This window comes from Engystomops pustulosus, chromosome 5 (genome assembly GCF_040894005.1).
Source record: "Engystomops pustulosus chromosome 5, aEngPut4.maternal, whole genome shotgun sequence".
In the NCBI taxonomy this organism is placed as follows: Eukaryota; Metazoa; Chordata; class Amphibia; order Anura; family Leptodactylidae; genus Engystomops; species Engystomops pustulosus.
Window position 1 is genome coordinate 186957844 of NC_092415.1, and position 24969 is coordinate 186982812.

The window sequence follows — 24969 nt, forward strand, 5'->3', positions numbered from 1 at the left end:
ACCTGGTCAATCACAGCTATGCCTAGTTGCTAGGTGGCTGCTCTGCAACTCATCAAGTAACTTTCCTGTATTACACGGAGCTGCTGAATGGAGGACACGGAACCTAAAGTTCACGTCCGCTCATCTCCAACCAGGGGCGGACTGGGAATTTAAAACGGCCCTGGAAAAAACTATAAAAGTGGCCCCATTTTATGGGCGGAGTCAAAACAAGTGGGTGTGGTCATATAATGTGGGTGGGGTTATAACAGACAAATTGTTGGTAGATGGCCTTAATGCAAAACAAGAACATGTTTTGCTAGTAAGTGAATCTAATGTGCAAAGAATGTGACCTGTCGATCAGTAAATGATGCAAACACACGACCCGATAAGCCTTATATACCTTTCCCCTGTGCCATACATGTACAATTCAGAGATATAATATATTGATACTGCCTCCTATGTACAAGAATAATGCTGCAATAACACATTTAGAATAACCCATTCAATCCTGCCTTCTGTATACAAAATAAAACTACTACAATACCTTCTCCCATATACAAGCCAACTACTATAATACTGCCCCTATGTACAAGAATATAACTACTGTAATACTGCCCCCTATGTACAAGAATATAACTACTGTAATACTGCCCCCTATGTACAAGAATATAACTACTATAATACTGCCCCCTATGTACAGGAATATAACTACTATAATACTGCCCCCTATGTACAAGAATATAACTACTATAATACTGCCCCTATGTACAGGAATATAACTACTATAATACTCCCCCTATGTACAAGAATATAACTACTATAATACTGCCCCCTATGTACAAGAATATAACTACTATAATACTGCCCCCTATGTACAAGAATATAACTACTATAATACTGCCCCCTATGTACAAGAATATAACTACTATAATACTGCCCCCTATGTACAAGAATATAACTACTATAATACTGCCCCCTATGTACAAGAATATAACTACTATAATACTGCCCCCTATGTACAAGAATATAACTACTATAATACTGCCCCTATGTACAAGAATATAACTACTATAATACTGCCCCCTATGTACAAGAATATAACTACTATAATACTGCCCCCTATGTACAAGAATATAACTACTATAATACTGCCCCTATGTACAAGAATATAACTACTATAATACTGCCCCCTATGTACAAGAATATAACTACTATAATACTGCCCCCTATGTACAAGAATATAACTACTATAATACTGCCCCTATGTACAAGAATATAACTACTATAATACTGCCCCCTATGTACAAGAATATAACTACTATAATACTGCCCCCTATGTACAGGAATATAACTACTATAATACTGCCCCCTATGTACAGGAATATAACTACTATAATACTGCCCCCTATGTACAAGAATATAACTACTATAATACTGCCCCCTATGTACAGGAATATAACTACTATAATACTGCCCCCTATATACAAGAATATAACTACTATAATACTGCCCCCAATGTACAGGAATATAACTACTATAATACTACATATATACACAGAAGCGAACATGGAAAAAATCAGTATGTATCATATGCAGCTACAGAAAACACATGAGATCCTCACCTTTTGCATCCAGTGACATCAGGTGACGTCTCCTCGGATTGTTCTCGTTCCTCATCTTCTCCATTAGTTCCACCATCTCCTTGTCTCTTCCTCCAGGTACACAGCTTTCCTGCAGAGTTTACCAAACAGACGTCTTATGTTCTGCACTTTCCCATTGTCCCTTCTTCTGCTACCACCAATACTGTGCCCCAAAGAATATTAGTACCACACAAATAGTGCCCCATAATGTAACTGTAATGGTAAGGATAATTTATTTCTTCTATTCTCTCCTGAAACCTCCTTTACCCCCCCCCCCCACCCCAGTATTGATAGAGCTCCGACTATAACCCAGGTGTAATAATAATGGCCCCAGCATACCCCCGTCATAAAATTAATGCCCCAAGCCTGCCCCAGACATAGAATTAATGGCCCCATCCCACCCCAGAAAAAGAATTAATGGCTCCAGCCTGCCCCAGACATAGAATTTATGCCCCCAACCTACCCCAGACATAGAATTTATGCCCCCAACCTACCCAAAACATAGAGTTTATACTCCCAGCCTACCCCAGATATAGATTAATGCCCCCTGCCAGCCCCAGATATAGAATAATGCCCCCCCGCCCCAGACATATAATTTATGCCCCCTGCCAGCCCTAATGCCCCCCCCCTGCCCCAGACATATAATTTATGCCCCCCTGCCCCAGACATATAATTTATGCCCCCTGCCAGCCCTAATGCCACCTCCCGCCCCAGACATATAATTTATGCCCCCCTGCCCCAGACATATAATTTATGCCCCCTGCCAGCCCTAATGCCCCCCCCCCCGCCCCAGACATATAATTTATGCCCCCTGCCAGCTCTAATGACCCCCCCCCCACCCCAGACATATAATTTATGCCCCCTGCCAGCTCTAATGACCCCCCCCCCGCCCCAGACATATAATTTATGCCCCCTGCCAGCTCTAATGACCCCCCCCCCCGCCCCAGATATATAATTTATGCCCCCCTGCCCCAGACATATAATTTATGCCCCCTGCCAGCCCTAATGCCCCCCCACCCCGGACATATAATTTATGCCCCCTGCCAGCCCTAATGCCCCCCCCCGTACCAGACATATAATTAATGCCCCCCTGCCCCAGATATATAATTTATGCCCCCCTGCCCCAGACATATAATTTATGCCCCCTGCCAGCCCTAATGCCCCCCCACCCCAGACATATAATTTATGTCCCCTGCCAGCCCTAATGCACCCCCCGCCCCAGACATAATTATTGCCCCATTCTATCATTAAAAAAAAACAAAAAAAACATCATACTCACCTCTTTGGAGCAGGTTTCTTCGGTGGCTTCCTCGGTCTTCGGTGGCTTGGTGTAGAGGCGCGGGTTTAGTGACGTCACTGCTTCGCGCCTCCACACCAAGCCGCGGAGCTGCAGGGAGGGCCGGACAGCTGACAGGGTAAGTGTCAGCCTCCTCCACGCTACACAGGTCGCGCAATGACGTCAATTGCGCGACCTGTGTAGCTGCGGGTGTACACAGACGCAGAAGCAGCGGTGCTGCGCTGCGTCTGTGTACTAATCAATAGTACCGGCATCGTACGATCGTACGATGCCGGTACTATAGATTATGTTAAAAGTTGTAAGGAGGGAGTGCGGACCGGCCCCGCACCAGCTCCGGACCGGCCCCAGACCGGCCCAGGACCGACCGGCCCACCGGGAAAATTCCCGGTGGGTACAATGGCCAGTCCGCCCCTGTCTCCAACCACGTCACGTGGAAATGCAATTGCGAAATTAAGGCATTGTCTTGGTGACATGTACATGGCCAGGACCTTCTGAGCTACCAAATCAGAACTACATTGTTCACTTACTTCTGTAGTTCTATGGTTTGCGCGTCATACAGTTGGCCAACATCATGGATGAGCTTTTCCATTGATTCTTTTGATCCTGTTGTATAAAGTAAGAATTTTACATATTAACGTTCAAAAGTGCATGTTCATGATTCTACACTCATTTATACACAATTACAGTAAAGGAAATGCTACTGGGAAGTAGATGTGGGATCGGAAAGAAGAAGTGGTAGCCCATAATGTCTTTTTATATATCCTATACAATTTAGTTTAGTTTCACCAGGAAGCTACAATTTAGATTTGATCCAATAGACTAAACAAGAAAAAAAAACAAAAAAAAGGAATTTTAGCTAGCGAACTCTGAAAACGTATCTCTCTTGACCTCATCTGGCCTGATGCAGAAAACTTCCCTTCTATGTATAATGCTGCGTTGGAATTTCATATTATATTTGCATTAAGCAAGAAAATCACTAAATACTGATTTATTCTTTGTCAAAATGTGTATGCTCTGCAATGGACATATGCTCTGACTAAAGCTAGAAACTGCTATGTGCAATATAACTAAGTCACAAAAGTCATATCTAAGTTGTTTCATATCTTGTGACTTGTAATCAGGGGCGCAACTACAGTGGTAGCAACCATAGCAGCTGCTATGGGGCCCGCAGTGTCAGGGGGCCCTGGCATCCGACCACACTCACTAAAGAATGGTGAATGTTCACTATTATACACATATTATGCTGCACATTGTACACCATAATATGTATGTAACAGTGATATCTTCTACACAGCCGGGAGTTGGGAACTTAGATAAGTAACGGCGGGAGAGGGGACGGCAGGACTAGGAATCTCTGATCTCTAGCTTCCCTGCATCTACTTCCCCCATGTGGTCTGCAGTTACTGGGAAAGATATGTGCCCCCAACTTCTTTGGGATAAGAAGACTGCCTGGTGAAGGGAGAAGGGGGCCCCATTCAGAAGTCTGCTATGGGGCCCTGTCTTTACTAGTTACACCCCTGCTTGTAATCTTTTTCGAACAGTTCACATATCTGCAGTCTCTGTCTGTAAAATTGCAGTCCTCTGTAAGCTGGTGGGGGGAGACCTAGCTGCTGTGACTCACTGCTCCCAATCTCTTCTTCTTATTTATAATCTGATTCCTCTGTAAGCCTCTGTCTGCCTTGTTAGCAAAATGGAATTCAGCAGAGATTTCAGAGTTAAAAGCAGATTAGGCGGGATGAATGGAGAATGGCTGGAACCCAAGTAAACGGAGAAAGAACCACTTTGTACCAATAAGAATTATCATGTAGACACTTGTTCTATTGATTTAAGCAAAGTTTGTGGAAAAGTTACTAACCAAATAATTAGCACTTTATCCAAATGGATTTAATCAAATGGAGGCAAACTTTTACTTTTTTAACATGATTATGATGTGATGATTAGGGTTAGGCAAGTATCAGGACCAAGAGTTGGTTCCCCAACAAAGAATGGGGCCATCAATATTGTAAATTCCAGCAAGGATAGCAGAAAATGTACGGTAACTTACGGATATCTTGGTGAAAACTTCTTGCAGTGCTTTAACCACACGTTGTTTTTCCTGATTGAGTTCTATAACAACATAGGTAGTGATATCATACAACTGGACCAACATAGAAAAAGTTAAGTTTTGATTCCAAAAATAGCACTACTTCTATTCCCAGGTTGTATGTCGTATTGGAGCTCAGTGGTAGTATTTATATATAGCTTAGCTCCATAGCAGACACAGGCTAGTAATATACTGCATGTAAATGAATATGGGACGTATTAAGTAGTGACTATAATACCTCTAGTGACACCAGGCCTACAAATCTCTATGGGCATCTAATAATGGATATAGATCCTTAATTTGGTCACATGAAGGAAACTGTTCACATTGCTAACCCCGAATGAACATAGCAGAGAAGTCTTTTTTATGTACCCTCTGCCCACCTCTTACCATTCCATCGAGGCTTCAAATCTTTTCTGACTCTCTGAACTCCTTGTCTTTTTTCCTCTCTAATAAAAAATATAAAGTCTCTTAATAATGTCGAAAATGGACTTGATAATTGATAAAAATCAACTTGTCTAATATAGAAATATTACTAGGCACAGCTTAATGCCTACACCGTTGAATAATAGTCAATTAGAAATCTGTATATGATAAACTCCGGAGCTCCCCCTAGTGGTGGCATACGACAGTCAGAATATAATATGGACATATTCTCATTATTAAGTCAGAAGTATCTCATACCTCGCTCCAAATATGGCAGTAAGTATACCGACAACATCTATAACACATATCATATATATAGCAGATATTGTTCAAGAAATGTGAAACATACTTTCTGTCATAATCAAGAAAAAACAGCGCCATATTATAATGATGCCAATGATGCCCATCATTCTGTCATGAATCCAGCAAAAATATATTTTCCCTAAACAAGCGAGAAAAAGCAATACATACCAATCTGTACAAGTCTGGTACTTACATTTCGTTTGAAGGTGAAGCAAGCAGTAGTTCCTGGTCATTTGTATTTGGAATATTTTGGAAAAAATGTTTTATTCCCTCCAGTTTCTGGTGGTTTTCATTTAGTTTAGACATGAGTGATGTTACTCTGAGATGCGATGCCTGTATATCACTATCTGCCGTAATATCTTCCCTGATTAACTGCAATATAGCAAACAAAGTAATAATAGTCGATGAGGGTCATTTACTAAAGGGCCGATTCGCGTTTTCCCGACGTGTTACCCGAATATTTCTGATTTGCGCCGATTTCCCCAGAATTGCCCCGGGATTTTGGCGCACGTGATCGAATTGTGGCGCATCGACGCTGGCATGCACGAGACGGAAATCAAGGGGAGTGGCCGAACAAAAACCCGCTGGATTCGGAAAAACCGCCGCATTTAAAACAAAAAATCTGTCGTGGAGCTTGCACTTACCTTCACTCAGCCCGGCCCGGTGAACTCCAGCGCGTTCCGATGCTTTTCAGTGCAGCAGCGCCACCTGGTGGACGGCAGAGGAACTACCTTAATGAATCCCGGCCGGACCCGAATCCAGTGCAGAGAACGCGCCGCTGGATCGCGAATGGACCGGGTAAGTAAATCTGCCCCAATAATGTATACATAAATAGAATCAATTAACTCCCAGTACACTAAATATATAACCTTGTATATGAGTGGCCTGCATCACAAGCATAATATCTGTGGACTGACTGCTGACAAATCACAATTTCTATTATCGTAATATGCAAATTTTTGGCCCACAAGGTCCTGCTACCCCTGTATTATATTTCAATACAAAGAAAATTCAGATGTATTTTAGTACATAACACGTAATAAACCACATTGAGATAATGAGGTAAGGATTCTTAATATAACAAAAAAAAATGTAACAAAATCACCTGTTCCAAAAGAGAAACTTCCTTCTCGTAACCCTGCAACATAGAGCATATAAAATAATCCAGCACATTTTTAATAAACCGAAGGAATATATGGAATGAGTTGTCCGATACAGTAAAACTCTGATATCTCTAGGTATTGATGAACATACCTGATATAAGGACTCTAGAATCTGAGGAAGAGATGAAAATATAATTATACACAAAAATATGATATATCTGTACAGTATCAGACTGGGTGGATGAAAATCAGACCACATCTACAGCTACAGACATATAAAAACTTCCGGTACAGAATAATTGCAAAAGATAATCCAATCAATAGCCATTGCCTTACTTTGTTCTCCATGTCGATTTTGGTATCCAGCTCCTTAGTAGCAGAATCACAGGTGGACACGAAGGAAAAGAATAGCCGCTCCTAACAAAGGGAAGGGAACTTGGTCTTAGTAACCATATAGGAAGTGATAGATTTTTGCACAAATGTTAATCATTTAATACTCATCACCTAGGAGACTTCCAACACACATCCTTCCTTTTCTTCACCAATGATAGACTGTATGAGTTTTTTAGTTTGCGTTGTGCAACTTGAAAGGAAATCTACCATCAAAATCAAGATAAACCAGGGACATTTACTCATAGATCCAGGCACCGAGACTGTGGTGGTTTTCTTCTTTTTGTTAGCCATGGCCTCCTTCCTTCTAAAATCAACTTTTAAAATTATGCTAATGAGTTAGAAGGGCTCTTACCCTCAATGCTCTGGCAGATTGGAAGATTCAGCACATGGTGGGAGGGGGGAAGTGCACCTGCACAAGGTAACACCTGGTGAATCTGCATAAGAAGATTACTACAGTCACTGTGCCTGGATCTATGAGTAAGTGTCCCTGGTTTATCCATGTTTGATTTTTCATGGTAGATTTCCTTTCAGTGCAAAGTAGGATCCACCTACAGCGATCCTTCAGTATGTGACCTACGCCATGTAGCTTCCCCTCAATGGTTCAAGGTCACCAAAACTTACTGTGCCCAAAATCTCTAAAATTTTGCTTGCATTCAATCCTAAGATTCTGCTAGGACCATGGTCATACCACTATTTTCCTGCCAGAATCATAGGAGTTGAGTGCAACCCGAATTTTAGAGATTTTTTTTCCGTGGGGCTGTTGCTCCTCCGCTAAGTTTAAGTCAAAAACTTTCATTTGTATGTACTGTACCCACTGCCTCCTCCTCCCTTGACTGTGGTTGTCCCTTTCTTCTTCCTCCTTCCCTTCCCACTTACATTTTAAAAGCCTGACCCCAGGCAATTCCATTTGACCCTCAATGGAAGCGATCTAGGTTCTATTTAGGTTCCTGCTCCTTGGCTATTTTCAGTGTTCTTGACCTTAGGTGGTTCATCAACTCCATTTTCTCATGAAGTCCCTGACCTGCTGATCTTCTGTGAGGACCACATGGATCTGTGCTCCCTGCCCCAGCCTATGACTTATCTCTTGTTCATTTTGAACTCTTCCTGACTTGGCGGTGCGCGTTCAGCCGTGTCTCAATTTGGCCTTGCGGTGGGACGGGGTCCAGTAGACCAATAGAAGAACTGCAGCTCACCTGCCCCCCTTATGTAAGCATCACCATCTGAGCTTGGGCTACCTCACTGGAGAGGTAATATATTGCAGCAAGTGAAGTCCAGTGGATCATCGACAGTGATCCAAAGCTTTATTAGAACATTCCAAGAGACGTCCAAAGTTGGCACCAGAACAACTGAAACATTCCAAGCATTTTAGGCACAGATAATGCCTAAAATGCAAAGGGAATTGTTCATGCCTGTAACATTGACCGATTCAATTGTCCTGATGCAACTTTGGATGTCTCTTGGAATCTTCTGATCAAGCTTTGGATCAATGTCGATGACCTGGACTTCTTTTGGGGGCCAGCAAACCTTTGTTCCCAATGAAGGTGAAGGTCCACAGAAGTGTGACCAACATCTGTCAAGTATTTGTGACAGATCCACAGGTGAAAAACCTTTACCCCTCCTGGGACAGCAGCTACTACTACTCCAAGAGGTGGTAACTGGTGACCTCTTCACTGTCCAGATTCCTGAACTGGGATTATTCATAGCTTAGATAACCTTCAGCTACATTGGTAAGGTGACTCAGTGGAACCACAATGGTTGTTTCTAAGTCCATAAAACAAGAGATTGAAATCTTATATGTGAGATATACCATTATGCCTTAACACTTCACATAAGCCATTGCCAGTGTTACTGTGTCAAATAATAATTATTTATATAGCGCCTACAGATTACGCAGCGCTGCACAAAGCATGACAAATTGGTCCCAGTCCCCATGGGGCTCACAATCTAAACAACCAACCAGTATGTTTTGGAGTGTGGGAGGAAACCGGAGGACCTGGAGAAAACCCATGCAAACACAGAGAGAACATACAAACTCTTTGCAGATGTTAACCTGGGTGGGACTTGAACCCAGGACTGCAAGGCAGAACTGCTGAGCCACCGTGCCGCCCTAATTCAGTCAAGCTCCTAGTGGAAGCTGTTTCATTCATGTATATGTACTCATGTTCTGTCATAGGGAAAGTAAAGTTTCCATGTGACACATAAGATTTTATTCTTACCATTTGTAAAGATTTAGCCGATACTTTACTGTCCCTTTTTCCATATAAATTTTCCAGCTCTTTAGAGTACTAGGAAGAACCAGAGAAACAATTAGAAAACATCACAAAAGAAGTAAGAATATAAAGTTATATTATTAGGTTCGTATAAGAGCAGGTATACACATATAACTTTCTGTTCTTACCACTGTAACTCTTATGTCCAGAATATGTGGAGAATAAAATGAATAAAATACAAGGTATACTAAGTCTTCACAAATAAACTAAATATCAGTCTGCTCAGCTCCTCCTGCTCTATAACATGTTGCCTACAGAAAGGACACTATGTTCAATCTGCTTAGCTCCTCCTGCTCTATAACAACTTGCCTACAGAAAGAACACTATGTACAATCTGCTCAGCTCCTCCTGCTCTATAACATGCTGCCTACAGAAAGGACACTATGTACAATCTGCTCAGCTCCTCCTGCTCTATAACATGCTGCCTACAGATAGGACACTATGTACAATCTGCTCAGCTCCTCCTGCTCTATAACATGCTGCCTACAGATAGGACACTATGTACAATCCGCTCAGCTCCTCCTGCTCTATAACATGCTGCCTACAGAAAGGACACTATGTACAATCTGCTCAGCTCCTCCTGCTCTATAACATGCTGCCTACAGATAGGACACTATGTACAATCTGCTCAGCTCCTCCTGTTCTATTACATTCTGCCTGTGGACAGGACACTTTATATAATTTGCTCCACTCCTCCTGTTCTATAAAACACTGCTGGAAAATAGGATACTGTAAATAATGTGTTCAGCACCATGTGCTCTAGAACATGCTGCCTGCAGAAAGGACACTGGGGCTTATTTACTAAGGGCAATTTTCGGGATTTGCTCACGCTGGTTTGTGTCGCACATGATAGGATTTTGGCGCAGTTGCGCTGGCTTCACGCGACAGAACCCGGGGAGCAGGCCATCGGACGATCCGACTGATTCAGACTGAGCACGGGATTTAAGATTCAATTTGTGTTGCAAGACAATGCATTTACATGCGACACATGCAGGATATTGGGCGCATGATCTTAGTGAATCGCGGCAGATGTGCATTCCGGTTGCACAATGCACTTTCAGGGATCACACAGGACGGGTAAGTAAATGTGCCCCACTGCCTGCAGAAAGGACACTGTGTCCAATTTGCTCAGCTCTTCCTACTCTATAATATACTGCCTGCAGGAAGGACACTGTACAATTTGCTCAGCTCCTCCTGCTCTATAACATTCTGCCTGCAGGAAGGACACTATGTACAATTTGCTCAGCTCCTCCTGCTCTATAACATGCTGCCTGTAGAAAGGATACTATGTACAATCTGCTCAGCTCCTCCTGCTCTATAACATGCTGCCTGCAAATAGGACACTATGTATAATCTGCTCAAGCCCTCCTGCTCTATAACATGCAGGCTGAACAGGCACTTCATATCTAATTCAATTTAATCCACCATAGAAATCCTGTTGGGCTGACTGATATCAGACCGGTTGGGGGTAACCTGCACATAAATAATAAAAAAATAATTGTACCACCATCTATCTACTTTGGGGCAGCACTCTGGCTACTTTGGGGCAGCTTTAGCCCTGTGACACCTGGGGCAGCAGTGTGAAGACTGGGGGCAGCCCTGTGTCTACTGGAGGTAGCCCTGTGACCACTGGGGGCAGCCCTGTGTCTACTGGAGGTAGCCCTGTGACCACTGGGGGCAGCCCTGTGTCTACTGGAGGTAGCCCTGTGACCACTGGGGGCTAGCTCTGTGTCTACTGGAGGTAGCCCTGTGACCACTGGGGGCAGCCCTGTGTCTACTGGAGGTAGCCCTGTGAACACTGGGGGCAGCCCTGTGTCTACTGGAGGTAGCACTGTGACTACTGGGGGCAGCCCTGTGACCACTGGAGGTAGCCCTGTGTCTACTGGAGGTAGCCCTGTGACCACTGGGGGCAGCCCTGTGTCTACTGGAGGTAGCCCTGTGACTACTGAGGGCAGCCCTGTGACCACTGGAGGTAGCCCTGTGACTACTGGAGGTAGCCCTGTGACTACTGAGGGCAGCCCTGTGACCACTGTGGGCAGCCCTGTGACTACTGGAGGCAGCCCTGTGACTACTGAGGGCAGCCCTGTGACCACTGGAGGTAGCCCTGTGACTACTGGGGGCAGCCCTGTGTCTACTGGAAGTAGCTCTGTGACCACTGGAGGACAGCATTGTGACTTTTTGGGGGCATCACAAACTACCAAAGAGGGAATGTTAAGGCTTGTTATGTTTTTGCATCATGTACTGTTCTTCGTCATTCCTTGTGTAGATGCACATTAGTGTTGCCTAACAATGTAAATTGATGTTTGAAATTGATGTTTTGCTAACTCTGATTACAGAGTGGGGTCACTCTAACATTTTTCCGAGGGCCACTTATATTTCCCAGTGCGCCCATACTAGCAATTCTCCTCCATCATATGTAACCTTCCTCCATGTATAATCACTTTTCTACCTTTGTTTAAAACCAGTTGCACCCACCTCATCAATTCTATTGCAGATCTTCCACATTTCGGTCACATCGTCGTACTGGCTCGTCCTTCCATACCCAATCAGAGGGACGGCATATTGCTGGAGAGACTCGGCCTCTGGTGGAGGTAGCAGCACCATCGGGAGATATTCCGGAGTTGTAGATTTCAGCTTTTTCCTCTTTATAGGGTTGAGATGTGTTGTCTTCCCTGCAGGTATTGGTGGTTTAGGTCTTAAGGTGTTCAGGGGATTGACCTTTGCAGAATTCATGATCGGAGAAGAGCTGGGGAAAGAGAAATCTGTAGGTGAGAAACTAGAAAATGAGTAGAGGAGCTAAATATAGAATGGTGACCCTATAGAAATCTTTCTTTGCATCTACCATCTTCTTACAAATTACGCGGTTTGTCCGAATCCGTCGGATTGTCTGACGGCCTGCTCCCTGGTTTCTGTCGCGTGCAAGCTGGCACCGATGCGCCAAAATCCGATCATCTGCAATTCGGCGCAAAACGGAAATCGACGGGAGACCCGAAAATGCGTCCAACGGACCCTTAGTAAATGAGCCCCAATGTATGGACCAGAAGGACATACTGACCACCGCACACTAAACTCTCTCGAAGGAACACTCCAGTCACTGCTGATTCATTGGGGGAGATTTATCCAGCTGTTTAAGAGTAAGAATGTGCTTAGTTGCCCATGGCAATTAATTAAAGCTCAGCTTTCATTTTACCAGTGCTCATAAATATTTTAAAAGGGGAGCTGTAATTGGTTGTAATGGGCAACAAAGCACATTCTTACTATTAGGCAGCTTGATAAATCTTCCCTATTGAATTATACCTTGTGCAAGACCCTGGAGGGAGGAGCAGGACTCTAAGTTCTAGGAATACAATGACAATGAGTCCTGCTCCTCCCTTCAGGAATTATTCAATGAATCAGCTTTGCCTGGAGTGTTCCTTTAATGTAGTCATGTAGTAGTGCAGAGAGGTAAAGGACATGTGACCCCTGTTCTTGTGATCAGCAGGGGTCCAAGTTCTCGGGTCCAGAAGTCTAAGGGGGTACATAAGGTGTCTTTCCTCTATTAACAGTTTATGGATTATAAATAATACACTATAATTCGGGACCCAATACTGGTGACACCCAAGTTACAGACGACCCCTAGTTAAAGACGGACCCCTCTGCCCCCTGTGATCTCCGGTGAAGCTCTCTGGATGTTACTATAGTCCCAGACTGCAATGTTTAGCTGTAAGGTGTCTGTAATGAAGCTTTATTGATAATCCTTGGTCCCATTTCAGCAAAAGATTTTGAAACTCCGATTGTCACTGGGACTAAATTATAAAATGTACAGTTTCGGCTTACATACAAATTCAGCTTAAAGGGCACCTACCACCACAAATCTACCTATAAAGGTAGATTGGGTGGTAGGTGCATCAATGGGACGTGAGGATAGCCCTTTTAAGGGCTAATCCTCACGTCCCCTCACTTTTTTGGTAACTTTTATTCCATATATATTTAAATTTACTTATGTGGCTACCGGGGCGTGGAGTAGCCGCATATGAGATTACATGAGGCGGCTACTCCACGCCCCGGTACCCACTTTACCCCTCCTACTCACCCATCTTCGGCGCGCAGCTCCGCGTAGCTGCGCGCCCTCGTCCGGCGACCCTGCCGTCTGCGCATGCGCAGAAGAGCAGGCCCGCGCCTGTTTCGGAGCAGTGACCGCGCAGGCGCGGGCCTGCTCTTCTGCGCATGCGCAGACGGCAGGGTCAACGGACGAGGGCGCGCAGCTACGCGGAGCTGCGCGCCGAAGATGGGTGAGTAGGAGGGGTAAAGTGGGTACCGGGGCGTGGAGTAGCCGCCTCATGTAATCTCATATGCGGCTACTCCACGCCCCGGTAGCCACATAAGTAAATTTAAATATATATGGAATAAAAGTTACCAAAAAAGTGAGGGGACGTGAGGATTAGCCCTTAAAAGGTCTATCCTCACGTCCCATTGATGCACCTACCACCCAATCTACCTTTATAGGTAGATTTGTGGTGGTAGGTTTCCTTTAAGAGCACACCTCCGGACCCTATCTTGTATGTAACCCGGGGGCTGCCTGTACACATTTTACATTGGGGCCCAGTTGCTTCAAAGTGATTGGGGTTATGAGGGATTCGAATGAAGTTTAAAGGAAACCTACCACTTGAAGTGGCAGGTTTCAGAAGAAAACACCGAGCACCAGCTCAGGCTGAGCTGGTGCCGGAGCTTATTTTTGTTAGTGTTTTAAACCGCTGTATCGCGGTTTAAAACACTTTTTAAACTGTATAGCCGGCGCAGGGAGGTACGTGCTCGGCACTTACCATGCGCGCGACCGTGCGCGCGGCTACATAGGAAGTGAAGGAGAGCCGCGCGCATGGTAAGCGCCGAGCGCGTACCTCCCTGCGCCAGCTATAAAGTTTAAAAAGTGTTTTGAACCGCGAAACCGCGGTTTAAAACACTAACAGAAATAAGCACCGGCACCAGCTCAGCCTGAGCTGGTGCTCGGTATTTTCTTCTGAAACCTGCCACTTCAAGTGGTAGGTTTCCTTTAAAGGAACAATTCACACAACAGATTTTGGCATTGACTTTCTATTAGCAAAATCCCTCTCCTGCTGTGGTCAATGAGAAGCCACCGACACGTCCTACATCCAAAGTGACGTTCTTCTAGACTGCAGTGGGAATGTCAGGAATCTCAATCATAAAACACCAATTAATCTATTCCAAAAAAAGTTTTTCGAGAACCAAAACTTTTTTTAGGGAGGGACATTGGATTTATCTGTAGTTATAGTTACTGAGAGCAACAGATTTAGATTTCTTCATGGAATAATTACAGAACGTTTTTGTGAGCTTCAGATCTTTTTAGGTTTAATGTTAGGTCTGAGCTCACAGCCGACCACAAAACATCTAACTATGCGACCGCTACAAAGTATAAGCCGCTATACTGCTGTCATATCCATGTTTAGAAACCTGTAGTTGCACTCATTACTCTGGCTGTGACCCTGCTATAGGATTACTCACAGGTCTCTGATGTGCATCTGTGTGGTGTGAGATATTTTCCACGTACAGAAAATACTCCCATTAATGTCTAGGTCCATAAGACCCATGGCTTTCCATCTAGCACAGTTCCAAAGGACAAAAATGTGTACTTCGATTATTGTATTTTACAAAATATTTTTTTTTGTTCTAAATGTAAAGTTTGTTTATTTTTTACCTTATATAATTTATTTGATAAGTCCTGTTAGAGCCTCAAGTTGTGGCCCGCACCCTACCACCAGGCAGAGACCAATAAGTGCTTTCATAACTCCTGGGTCCTCTCCTACTATGGTCAACTCTCTGGGTGCTGATGCTGGTGATATGCACCAGTATCATGATCCAGAACTGAGAACCACACGGATCAAAGAATAAGCTCTAGTTTTATTTCAAACAGACTTAATCCATTTGATAAAAGCAAATTTAATATCAATGAGGTCATGTAACATATGCTATTAAGCATATAAATGGGTCTCCATTACTATTGTCTGCTCTGGGGTCTCCATTATTATTGTCTGCTCTGGGGTCTCCATTATTATTGGCTGCTCTGGGGTCTCCATTATTATTGGCTGCTCTGGGGTCTCCATTATTATTGGCTGCTCTGGGGACTCCACTATTATTGTCTGATCTGGGGTCTCCATTATTATTGTCTGATCTGAGGTCTCCATTATTAGTGTCTGCTCTGGGGTCTCCATTATTAGTGTCTGCTCTGGGGTATCTATTATTATTATCTGCTCTAGGGACTCCATTATTATTGTCTGCTCTGGGGTCTCTATTAGTATTGTCTGTTCTGGGGTCTCCGCCAGTATTGTCTGTTCTGGGGTCTCCAATATTATTGTCTGATCTGGGGTCTCTATTATTATTGTCTGCTCTGCGGTCTCTATTAGTATCGTCTGCTCTGGGGTCTCTATTAGTATCATCTGCTCTGGGGTCTCTATTAGTATCATCTGCTCTGGGGTCTCTATTAGTATCATCTGCTCTGGGGTCTCTATTAGTATCATCTGCTCTGGGGTCCTTATCATTATTATCTCATCTGAGGCCTCCATTTTTATTGTCTACTGTTGGGGGTCCCTATTATTTATTTTCTGCTCCAATGAGCCTCCAATATCATTGTCAGCTCGGTGAAGGAGGGGGTGTTGGGGTCTCCACTATGATTACTTCTCTGCTCAGGGGTCTGTATTATGATTTGTAACCTAGTCTAAGATCTGTATTAATTATTGCCTGAATTCAGGATTTGTTTTTTATGGGCTAGTATTGAGTGCTGTATTGGGGTAGGGTGCTGGGTCACTCTAGGGTCCAACTCCCAACATCCTACAAATTAACTATTTTAAGCAGCTTCATAACAGAGAACAGAACAGTAAGCAGATAGCACCCCTCTCAGTGTAGTGGTCAAACTGAGTCACTGCAGCTAAGCTCCTATTCAAATCAATAGGAGCTGATCTTCAGTAACTTGGCCTGTCCACTACATAGAGAATGGCGCTATCTGCTTCCGAATTTTTTTATCTGATCTGTGTGGTGATGGGAGTTGAGCCCCCAACCATATGATATTGAGGATATATCCTAACTATTGCTTTTATAAAAAAAATAATTAACCCTGAAAAACCCTTTGATGGATAAGGCATTTATATTTTAATGCTAGAAAACCCCTTTTGGTTCTGTAACAAAAAATCCTCAAAGAGGATTAACAGGAGCGGAAGTGGCAATAATATATCACATTCTCCCAGATTCACTAAAAACCACAACTTCTTTAAGTCAAAGTAACTTTGCTTTCCCTTTGTTTTTAAAAACAGAGTGAAAATGTTTATCACACAAACTTATCATGTTAAGTAAATGTCACAGTTTTGATGAAGGTGGAAGTAGGAAAAGGACACAGCGTTTGTATGTAGTACTCCATTCACACAGCAGATGGCGATGCTGCACTTTGTATATCTTCACTTTGTTCAACTTTTCTCGCAAAAAAAAATTGAAAACAATCCTGGAACTATTTCCCTAACACATTTTGGCTACTGGGAGAATTGCAGGTTAATTTAAAGGAAATCTACCATCTTCATCCAGGGACCCTTACTCATACATCCAGGCTTCGTGACTGTAGTAATCTTCTTATACTTGTTATCCATGCGCACATTCCTTCTAAAATCAACTTTTAAAATTATGCTAATGAGTCTGAAGGGCTCCTGGGGTTTTTACTAGAAGCCCTCTATGCTGTATTTTCACAGGCTGTTACACTGTGGTAGACCACATCCTCTTTGCTTTCCCCGAATCCCCCCCCCTCCCTCTGTCTGCTGTAATATCACACATTGGAAGGGGGAAGTTCTCCTTGCACTCTGTAACAGCCTCTGAAGCTACAGCTCAGAGGGACTCTGAAAACACCCACAGGAGCCCCTCTTTTGCATAATTTCAAAAGTTGATTTTGGAAGGAAGGAGGCCATGGATAAGAAATATAAGAAGATTACCACAGTCACGGTGCCTGGATCTATGAGTAAGGAGTACAATTGCTCTGTAGCCTGTGAAAGTTACGGAAACGGGAACAGCCCCCTTCAAGTCCCTCCAAGCCCATTATGATGCTAATCCGTACACTGGAAGTTGCAATTATTTTAAGGATATATGCTAAAAAAAATGGCGTACAAGCACTGATGAATCCCCCCATACTACAATGGTATTCCCATGTACAAACCACTCATATGGGTGTGCGACAGCCCACAGGACCACAGGGACCTTTTGGGTCACGATATGCAAGTTATGATTTACCAATACATATTATCCTCAATACTAGACCCTGATTTTGCCTTTTTTATTATCATACTATAAATCATGTTATAAGAGCTACTAGTTCCGATTAGTGATTTGTGCAGTTCTCCATTTGCACCAGCAGAGGGCCAGAAAAATAAAGATACATCTGATAAATACCATAAATACAATCCCCATCCTGCTACATTGTACTTACAATGTTTAGTGTCAATGCAGTAATTCACTTCACTTCGTCATTCATGTGACGTTCTGGTCCTATAAGGAGGATTTAAGACTTATTGGGAATGCAGAGAGCCTAAAGGTCTGGTGGACAGAGGACACCAGATTGGGTAGGCCGACTGGTGGGAAAAAGCAAGACACAAACAGACAAGTGCCAGCAGGTGGCAGACTGGCAGTTAGTGTGTATAACTGGCAGAGGACACTGTATAACATATACTGTAGACTGACAGCAGGGGGCAGACTGGTAGTTAGTGTGTATAACTGGCAGAGGACACTGTATAACATATAGGCTGACAGCAGGGGGCAGACTGGTAGTTAGTGTGTATAACTGGCAGAGGACACTGTATAACATATAGGCTGACAGCAGGGGGCAGACTGGTAGTTAGTTTGTATAACTGGCAGAGGACACTGTATAATAACAGATAGACTGACAGCAGGGGGCAGACTGGTAGTTAGTTTGTATAACTGGCAGAGGACACTGTATAATAACATATAGGCTGACAGCAGGGGGCAGACTGGTAGTTAGTGTGTATAACTGGCAGAGGACACTGTATAATAACATATAGGCTGACAGCAGGGGGCAGACTAGTAGTTAGTTTGTGTAACTGGCAGAGGACACTGTATAATAACATATATACTGACAGCAGGGGGCAGACTGGTAGTTAGTGTGTATAACTGGCAGAGGGCACTGTATAATAACATATAGACTAAAAGCAGGGGGCAGACTGGTAGTTAGTGTGTATAACTGGTAGAGGGCACTGTATAATAACATATAGACTGACAGCAGGGGGCAGACTGGTAGTTAGTGTGTATAACTGGCAGAGGGCACTGTATAATAACATATAGACTGACAGCAGGGGGCAGACTGGTAGTTAGTGTGTATAACTGGCAGAGGGCACTGTATAATAACATATAGGCTGACAGCAGGGGGCAGACTGGTAGTTAGTGTGTATAACTGGCAGAGGACACTGTATAACATATACTGTAGACTGACAGCAGGGGGCAGACTGGTAGTTAGTGTGTATAACTGGCAGAGGACACTGTATAACATATAGGCTGACAGCAGGGGGCAGACTGGTAGTTAGTGTGTATAACTGGCAGAGGACACTGTATAACATATAGGCTGACAGCAGGGGGCAGACTGGTAGTTAGTTTGTATAACTGGCAGAGGACACTGTATAATAACATATAGGCTGACAGCAGGGGGCAGACTGGTAGTTAGTGTGTATAACTGGCAGAGGACACTGTATAATAACATAAAGGCTGACAGCAGGGGGCAGACTAGTAGTTAGTTTGTGTAACTGGCAGAGGACACTGTATAATAACATATAGGCTGACAGCAGGGGGCAGACTGGTAGTTAGTGTGTATAACTGGCAGAGGGCACTGTATAATAACATATAGACTAAAAGCAGGGGGCAGACTGGTAGTTAGTGTGTATAACTGGTAGAGGACACTGTATAATAACATATATACTGACAGCAGGGGGCAGACTGGTAGTTAGTGTGTATAACTGGTAGAGGGCACTGTATAATAACATATAGACTGACAGCAGGGGGCAGACTGGTAGTTAGTGTGTATAACTGGCAGAGGGCACTGTATAATGACATATAGACTGACAGTAGGGGGCAGACTGGTAGTTAGTGTGTATAACTGGCAGAGGACACTGTATAACATATAGGCTGACAGCAGGGGGCAGACTGGTAGTTAGTGTGTATAACTGGCAGAGGACACTGTATAACATATAGGCTGACAGCAGGGGGCAGACTGGTATTTAGTGTGTATAACTGGCAGAGGACACTGTATAATAACATATAGGCTGACAGCAGGGGGCAGACTGGTAGTTAGTGTGTATAACTGGCAGAGGACACTGTATAATAACATATAGACTGACAGCAGGGGGCAGACTGGCAGTTAGTGTGTATAACTGGCAGAGGACACTGTATAACATATAGGCTGACAGCAGGGGGCAGACTGGTAGTTAGTGTGTATAACTGGCAGAGGGCACTGTATAATAACATATAGACTGACAGCAGGAGGCAGACTGGTAGTTAGTGTGTATAACTGGCAGAAGACACTGTATAATAACATATAGGCTGACAGCAGGGGGCAGACTGGTAGTTAGTGTGTATAACTGGCAGAGGACACTGTATAATAACATATAGACTGACAGCAGGGGGCAGACTGGTAGTTAGTGTGTATAACTGGCAGAGGACACTGTATAATAACATATAGGCTCTCTGCAGGGGGCAGACTAGTAGTTAGTGTGTATAACTGGCAGAAGGCACTGTATAATAACATATAGGCTGACAGCAGGGGGCAGACTGGTAGTTAGTGTGTATAACTGGTAGAGGACACTGTATAATAACATATAGGCTGACAACAGGGGGCAGACTGGTAGTTAGTGTTTATAACTGGCAGAGGGCACTGTATAATAACAAATAGGCTGACAGCAGGGGGCAGACTGGTAGTTAGTGTGTATAACTGGCAGAGGACACTGTATAATAACATATAGGCTGACAGCAGGGGGCAGACTGGTAGTTAGTGTGTATAACTGGCAGAGGACACTGTATAATAACATATAGACTGACAGCAGGGGCAGACTGGTATTTAGTGTGTATAAATGGCAGAGGACACTGTATAATAACATATAGACTGACAGCAGGGGGCAGACTGGTAGTTAGTGTGTATAACTGGCAGAGGGCACTGTATAATAACATATAGACTGACAGCAGGGGGCAGACTGGCAGTTAGTGTGTATAACTGGCAGAGGACACTGTATAATAACATATAGGCTGACAGCAGGGGACAGACTGGTAGTTAGTGTGTATAACTGGTAGAGGACACTGTATAATAACATATAGACTGACAGCAGGAGGCAGACTGGTAGTTAGTGTGTATAACTGGCAAAGGACACTGTATAATAACATATAGGCTGACAGCAGGGGGCAGACTGGTAGTTAGTGTGTATAACTGGCAGAGGACACTGTATAATAACATATAGACCAGTGATGGCTAACCTATGGCACTCGTGCCAGAGGTGGCACTCGGAGCCCTTTCTGTGGGCACCCGGGCCATCACCAGAGATGAGTCCAGGTATCTTCCTGCAGTCCCAGACAGCCCAGGACTTGCTGTGCGAAGAGGTATTTTAAAGTGACAGCTGGACCTGGGACTATTTTCTGCTATATTGGTGCCTCAGGGGGCTGGTATCAATGAAAACTGTGACAGAGAAGGGAGTATAAATCACAAATTACATTTCTGTGTTGGCACTTTGCGATAAATAAGCGGGTCTTTGTTGTAGTTTGGGCACTCGGTCTCTAAAAGGTTCGCCATCACTGATATAGACTGACAGCGGGGGGCAGACTTGTAGTTAGTGTGTATAACTGGCAGAGGGCACTGTATAATAACATATAGGCTGACAGCAGGGGGCAGACTGGTAGTTAGTGTGTATAACTGGTAGAGGACACTGTATAATAACATATAGGCTGACAGCAGGGGGCAGACTGGTAGTTAGTGTGTATGACTGGCAGAGGACACTGTATAATAACATATAGGCTGACAGCAGGGGGCAGACTGGTAGTTAGTGTGTATAACTGGCAGAGGACACTGTATAATATATAGACTGACAGCAGGGGGCAGACTGGTAGTTAGTGTGTATAACTGGTAGAGGACACTGTATAATAACATATAGACTGACAGCAGGGGGCAGACTGGTAGTTAGTGTGTATAACTGGTAGAGGACACTGTATAATAACATATAGACTGACAGCAGGGGGCAGACTGGTAGTTAGTGTGTATAACTGGCAGAGGGCACTGTATAATAACATATAGACTGACAGCAGGAGGCAGACTGGTAGTTAGTGTGTATAACTGGCAGAGGGCACTGTATAATAACATATAGACTGACAGCAGGGGGCAAACTGGTAGTTAGTGTGTATAACTGGCAGAGGGCACTGTATAATAACATATAGACTGACAGCAGGGGGCAAACTGGTAGTTAGTGTGTATAACTGGCAGAGGGCACTGTATAATAACATATAGACTGACAGCAGGGGGCAAACTGGTAGTTAGTGTGTATAACTGGCAGAGGGCACTGTATAATAACATATAGACTGAAAGCAGGGGGCAGACTAGTAGTTAGTGTGTATAACTGGCAGAGGGCACTGTATAATAACATATAGACTGACAGCAGGGGGCAGACTGGTAGTTAGTGTGTATAACTGGCAGAGGGCACTGTATAATAACATATAGACTGACAGCAGGGGGCAAACTGGTAGTTAGTGTGTATAACTGGCAGAGGGCACTGTATAATAACATATGGACTGACAGCAGGGGGCAGACTGGCAGTTAGTGTGTATAACTGGCAGAGGGCACTGTATAATAACATATAGACTGACAGCAGGGGGCAAACTGGTAGTTAGTGTGTATAACTGTCAGAGGGCACTGTATAACATAAAGGCTGACAGCAGGGGGCAGACTGGTAGTTAGTGTGTATAACTGGCAGAGGACACTGTATAATAACATATAGACTGACAGCAGGGGGCAGACTGGTAGTTAGTGTGTATAACTGGCAGAGGACACTGTATAATATATAGACTGACAGCAGGGGGCAGACTGGTAGTTAGTGTGTATAACTGGCAGAGGACACTGTATAATAACATATAGACTGACAGCAGGGGGCAGACTGGTAGTTAGTGTGTATAACTGGTAGAGGACACTGTATAATAACATATAGACTGACAGCAGGGGGCAGACTGGTAGTTAGTGTGTATAACTGGTAGAGGACACTGTATAATAACATATAGACTGACAGCCGGAGGCAGACTGGTAGTTAGTGTGTACAACTGGCAGAGGGCACTGTAAAATAACATATGGACTGACAGCAGGGGGCAAACTGGTAGTTAGTGTGTATAACTGGCAGAGGGCACTGTATAATAACATATAGACTGACAGCCGGAGGCAGACTGGTAGTTAGTGTGTATAACTGTCAGAGGGCACTGTATAACATAAAGGCTGACAGCAGGGGGCAGACTGGTAGTTAGTGTGTATAACTGGCAGAGGACACTGTATAATAACATAAAGGCTGACAGCAGGGGGCAGACTGGTAGTTAGTGTGTATAACTGGCAGAGGACACTGTATAATAACATATAGACTGACAGCAGGGGGCAGACTGGTAGTTAGTGTGTATAACTGGCAGAGGACACTGTATAATAACATATAGACTGACAGCAGGGGGCAGACTGGTAGTTAGTGTGTATAACTGGTAGAGGACACTGTATAATAACATATAGACTGACAGCAGGGGGCAGACTGGCAGTTAGTGTGTATAACTGGTAGAGGACACTGTATAATAACATATAGACTGACAGAAGGAGGCAGACTGGTAGTTAGTGTGTATAACTGGCAGAGGGCACTGTATAATAACATATAGACTGACAGAAGGAGGCAGACTGGTAGTTAGTGTGTATAACTGGCAGAGGGCACTGTATAATAACATATAGACTGACAGCAGGGGGCAAACTGGTAGTTAGTGTGTATAACTGGCAGAGGGCACTGTATAATAACATATAGATTGACAGCAGGGGGCAAACTGGTAGTTAGTGTGTATAACTGGCAGAGGGCACTGTATAATAACATATAGACTGACAGCAGGGGGCAAACTGGTAGTTAGTGTGTATAACTGGCAGAGGGCACTGTATAATAACATATAGACTGACAGCAGGGGGCAGACTAGTAGTTAGTGTGTATAACTGGCAGAGGACACTGTATAATAACATATAGACTGACAGCAGGGGGCAGACTGGTAGTTAGTGTGTATAACTGGCAGAGGGCACTGTATAATAACATATAGACTGACAGCAGGGGGCGGACTGGTAGTTAGTGTGTATAACTGGCAGAGGGCACTGTATAATAACATATAGACTGACAGCAGGGGGCAAACTGGTAGTTAGTGTGTATAACTGGCAGAGGGCACTGTATAATAACATATGGACTGACAGCAGGGGGCAGACTGGCAGTTAGTGTGTATAACTGGCAGAGGGCACTGTATAATAACATATAGACTGACAGCAGGGGGCAAACTGGTAGTTAGTGTGTATAACTGTCAGAGGGCACTGTATAACATAAAGGCTGACAGCAGGGGGCAGACTGGTAGTTAGTGTGTATAACTGGCAGAGGACACTGTATAATAACATAAAGGCTGACAGCAGGGGGCAGACTGGTAGTTAGTGTGTATAACTGGCAGAGGACACTGTATAATAACATATAGACTGACAGCAGGGGGCAGACTGGTAGTTAGTGTGTATAACTGGCAGAGGACACTGTATAATAACATATAGACTGACAGCAGGGGGCAGACTGGCAGTTAGTGTGTATAACTGGCAGAGGGCACTGTATAATAACATATATACTGACAGCAGGGGGCAGACTGGTAGTTAGTGTGTATAACTGGCAGAGGACACTGTATAACATATAGGCTGACAGCAGGGGGCAGACTGGTAGTTAGTGTGTATAACTGGCAGAGGGCACTGTATAATAACATATAGACTGACAGCAGGGGGCAGACTGGCAGTTAGTGTGTATAACTGGCAGAGGGCACTGTATAATAACATATAGACTGACAGCAGGGGGCAGACTGGTAGTTAGTGTGTATAACTGGTAGAGGACACTGTATAATAACATATAGACTGACAGCAGGGGGCAGACTGGCAGTTAGTGTGTATAACTGGCAGAGGACACTGTATAATAACATATAGACTGACAGCAGGGGGCAGACTGGTAGTTAGTGTGTATAACTGGCAGAGGGCACTGTATAATAACATATAGGCTGACAGCAGGGGGCAGACTGGCAGTTACTGTGTATAACTGGCAGAGGACACTGTATAATAACATATAGACTGACAGCAGGGGGCAGACTGGTAGTTAGTGTGTATAACTGGCAGAGGGCACTGTATAATAACATATGGACTGACAGCAGGGGGCAGACTGGCAGTTAGTGT

General features: G+C 44.0%; 1 protein-coding gene across 1 annotated transcript in view; it reads right to left on the bottom strand.

The window, feature by feature from the left end:
* CCDC7 (coiled-coil domain containing 7) overlaps positions 1 to 24969 on the bottom strand; it is a 47997-nt gene that overhangs the window by 12128 nt on the left and 10900 nt on the right. The window contains exons 2-11 of the mRNA XM_072154789.1: positions 11970 to 12240; positions 9441 to 9509; positions 7168 to 7248; positions 6983 to 7003; positions 6834 to 6866; positions 5922 to 6100; positions 5390 to 5448; positions 3444 to 3519; positions 2899 to 3143; positions 1602 to 1710 (exon numbers count right to left, since the gene is read on the bottom strand). Coding sequence (XP_072010890.1) covers positions 1602 to 1710; positions 2899 to 3143; positions 3444 to 3519; positions 5390 to 5448; positions 5922 to 6100; positions 6834 to 6866; positions 6983 to 7003; positions 7168 to 7248; positions 9441 to 9509; positions 11970 to 12240 — 1143 coding nt within the window. The remainder of the gene's footprint in view (positions 1 to 1601; positions 1711 to 2898; positions 3144 to 3443; positions 3520 to 5389; positions 5449 to 5921; positions 6101 to 6833; positions 6867 to 6982; positions 7004 to 7167; positions 7249 to 9440; positions 9510 to 11969; positions 12241 to 24969) is intronic.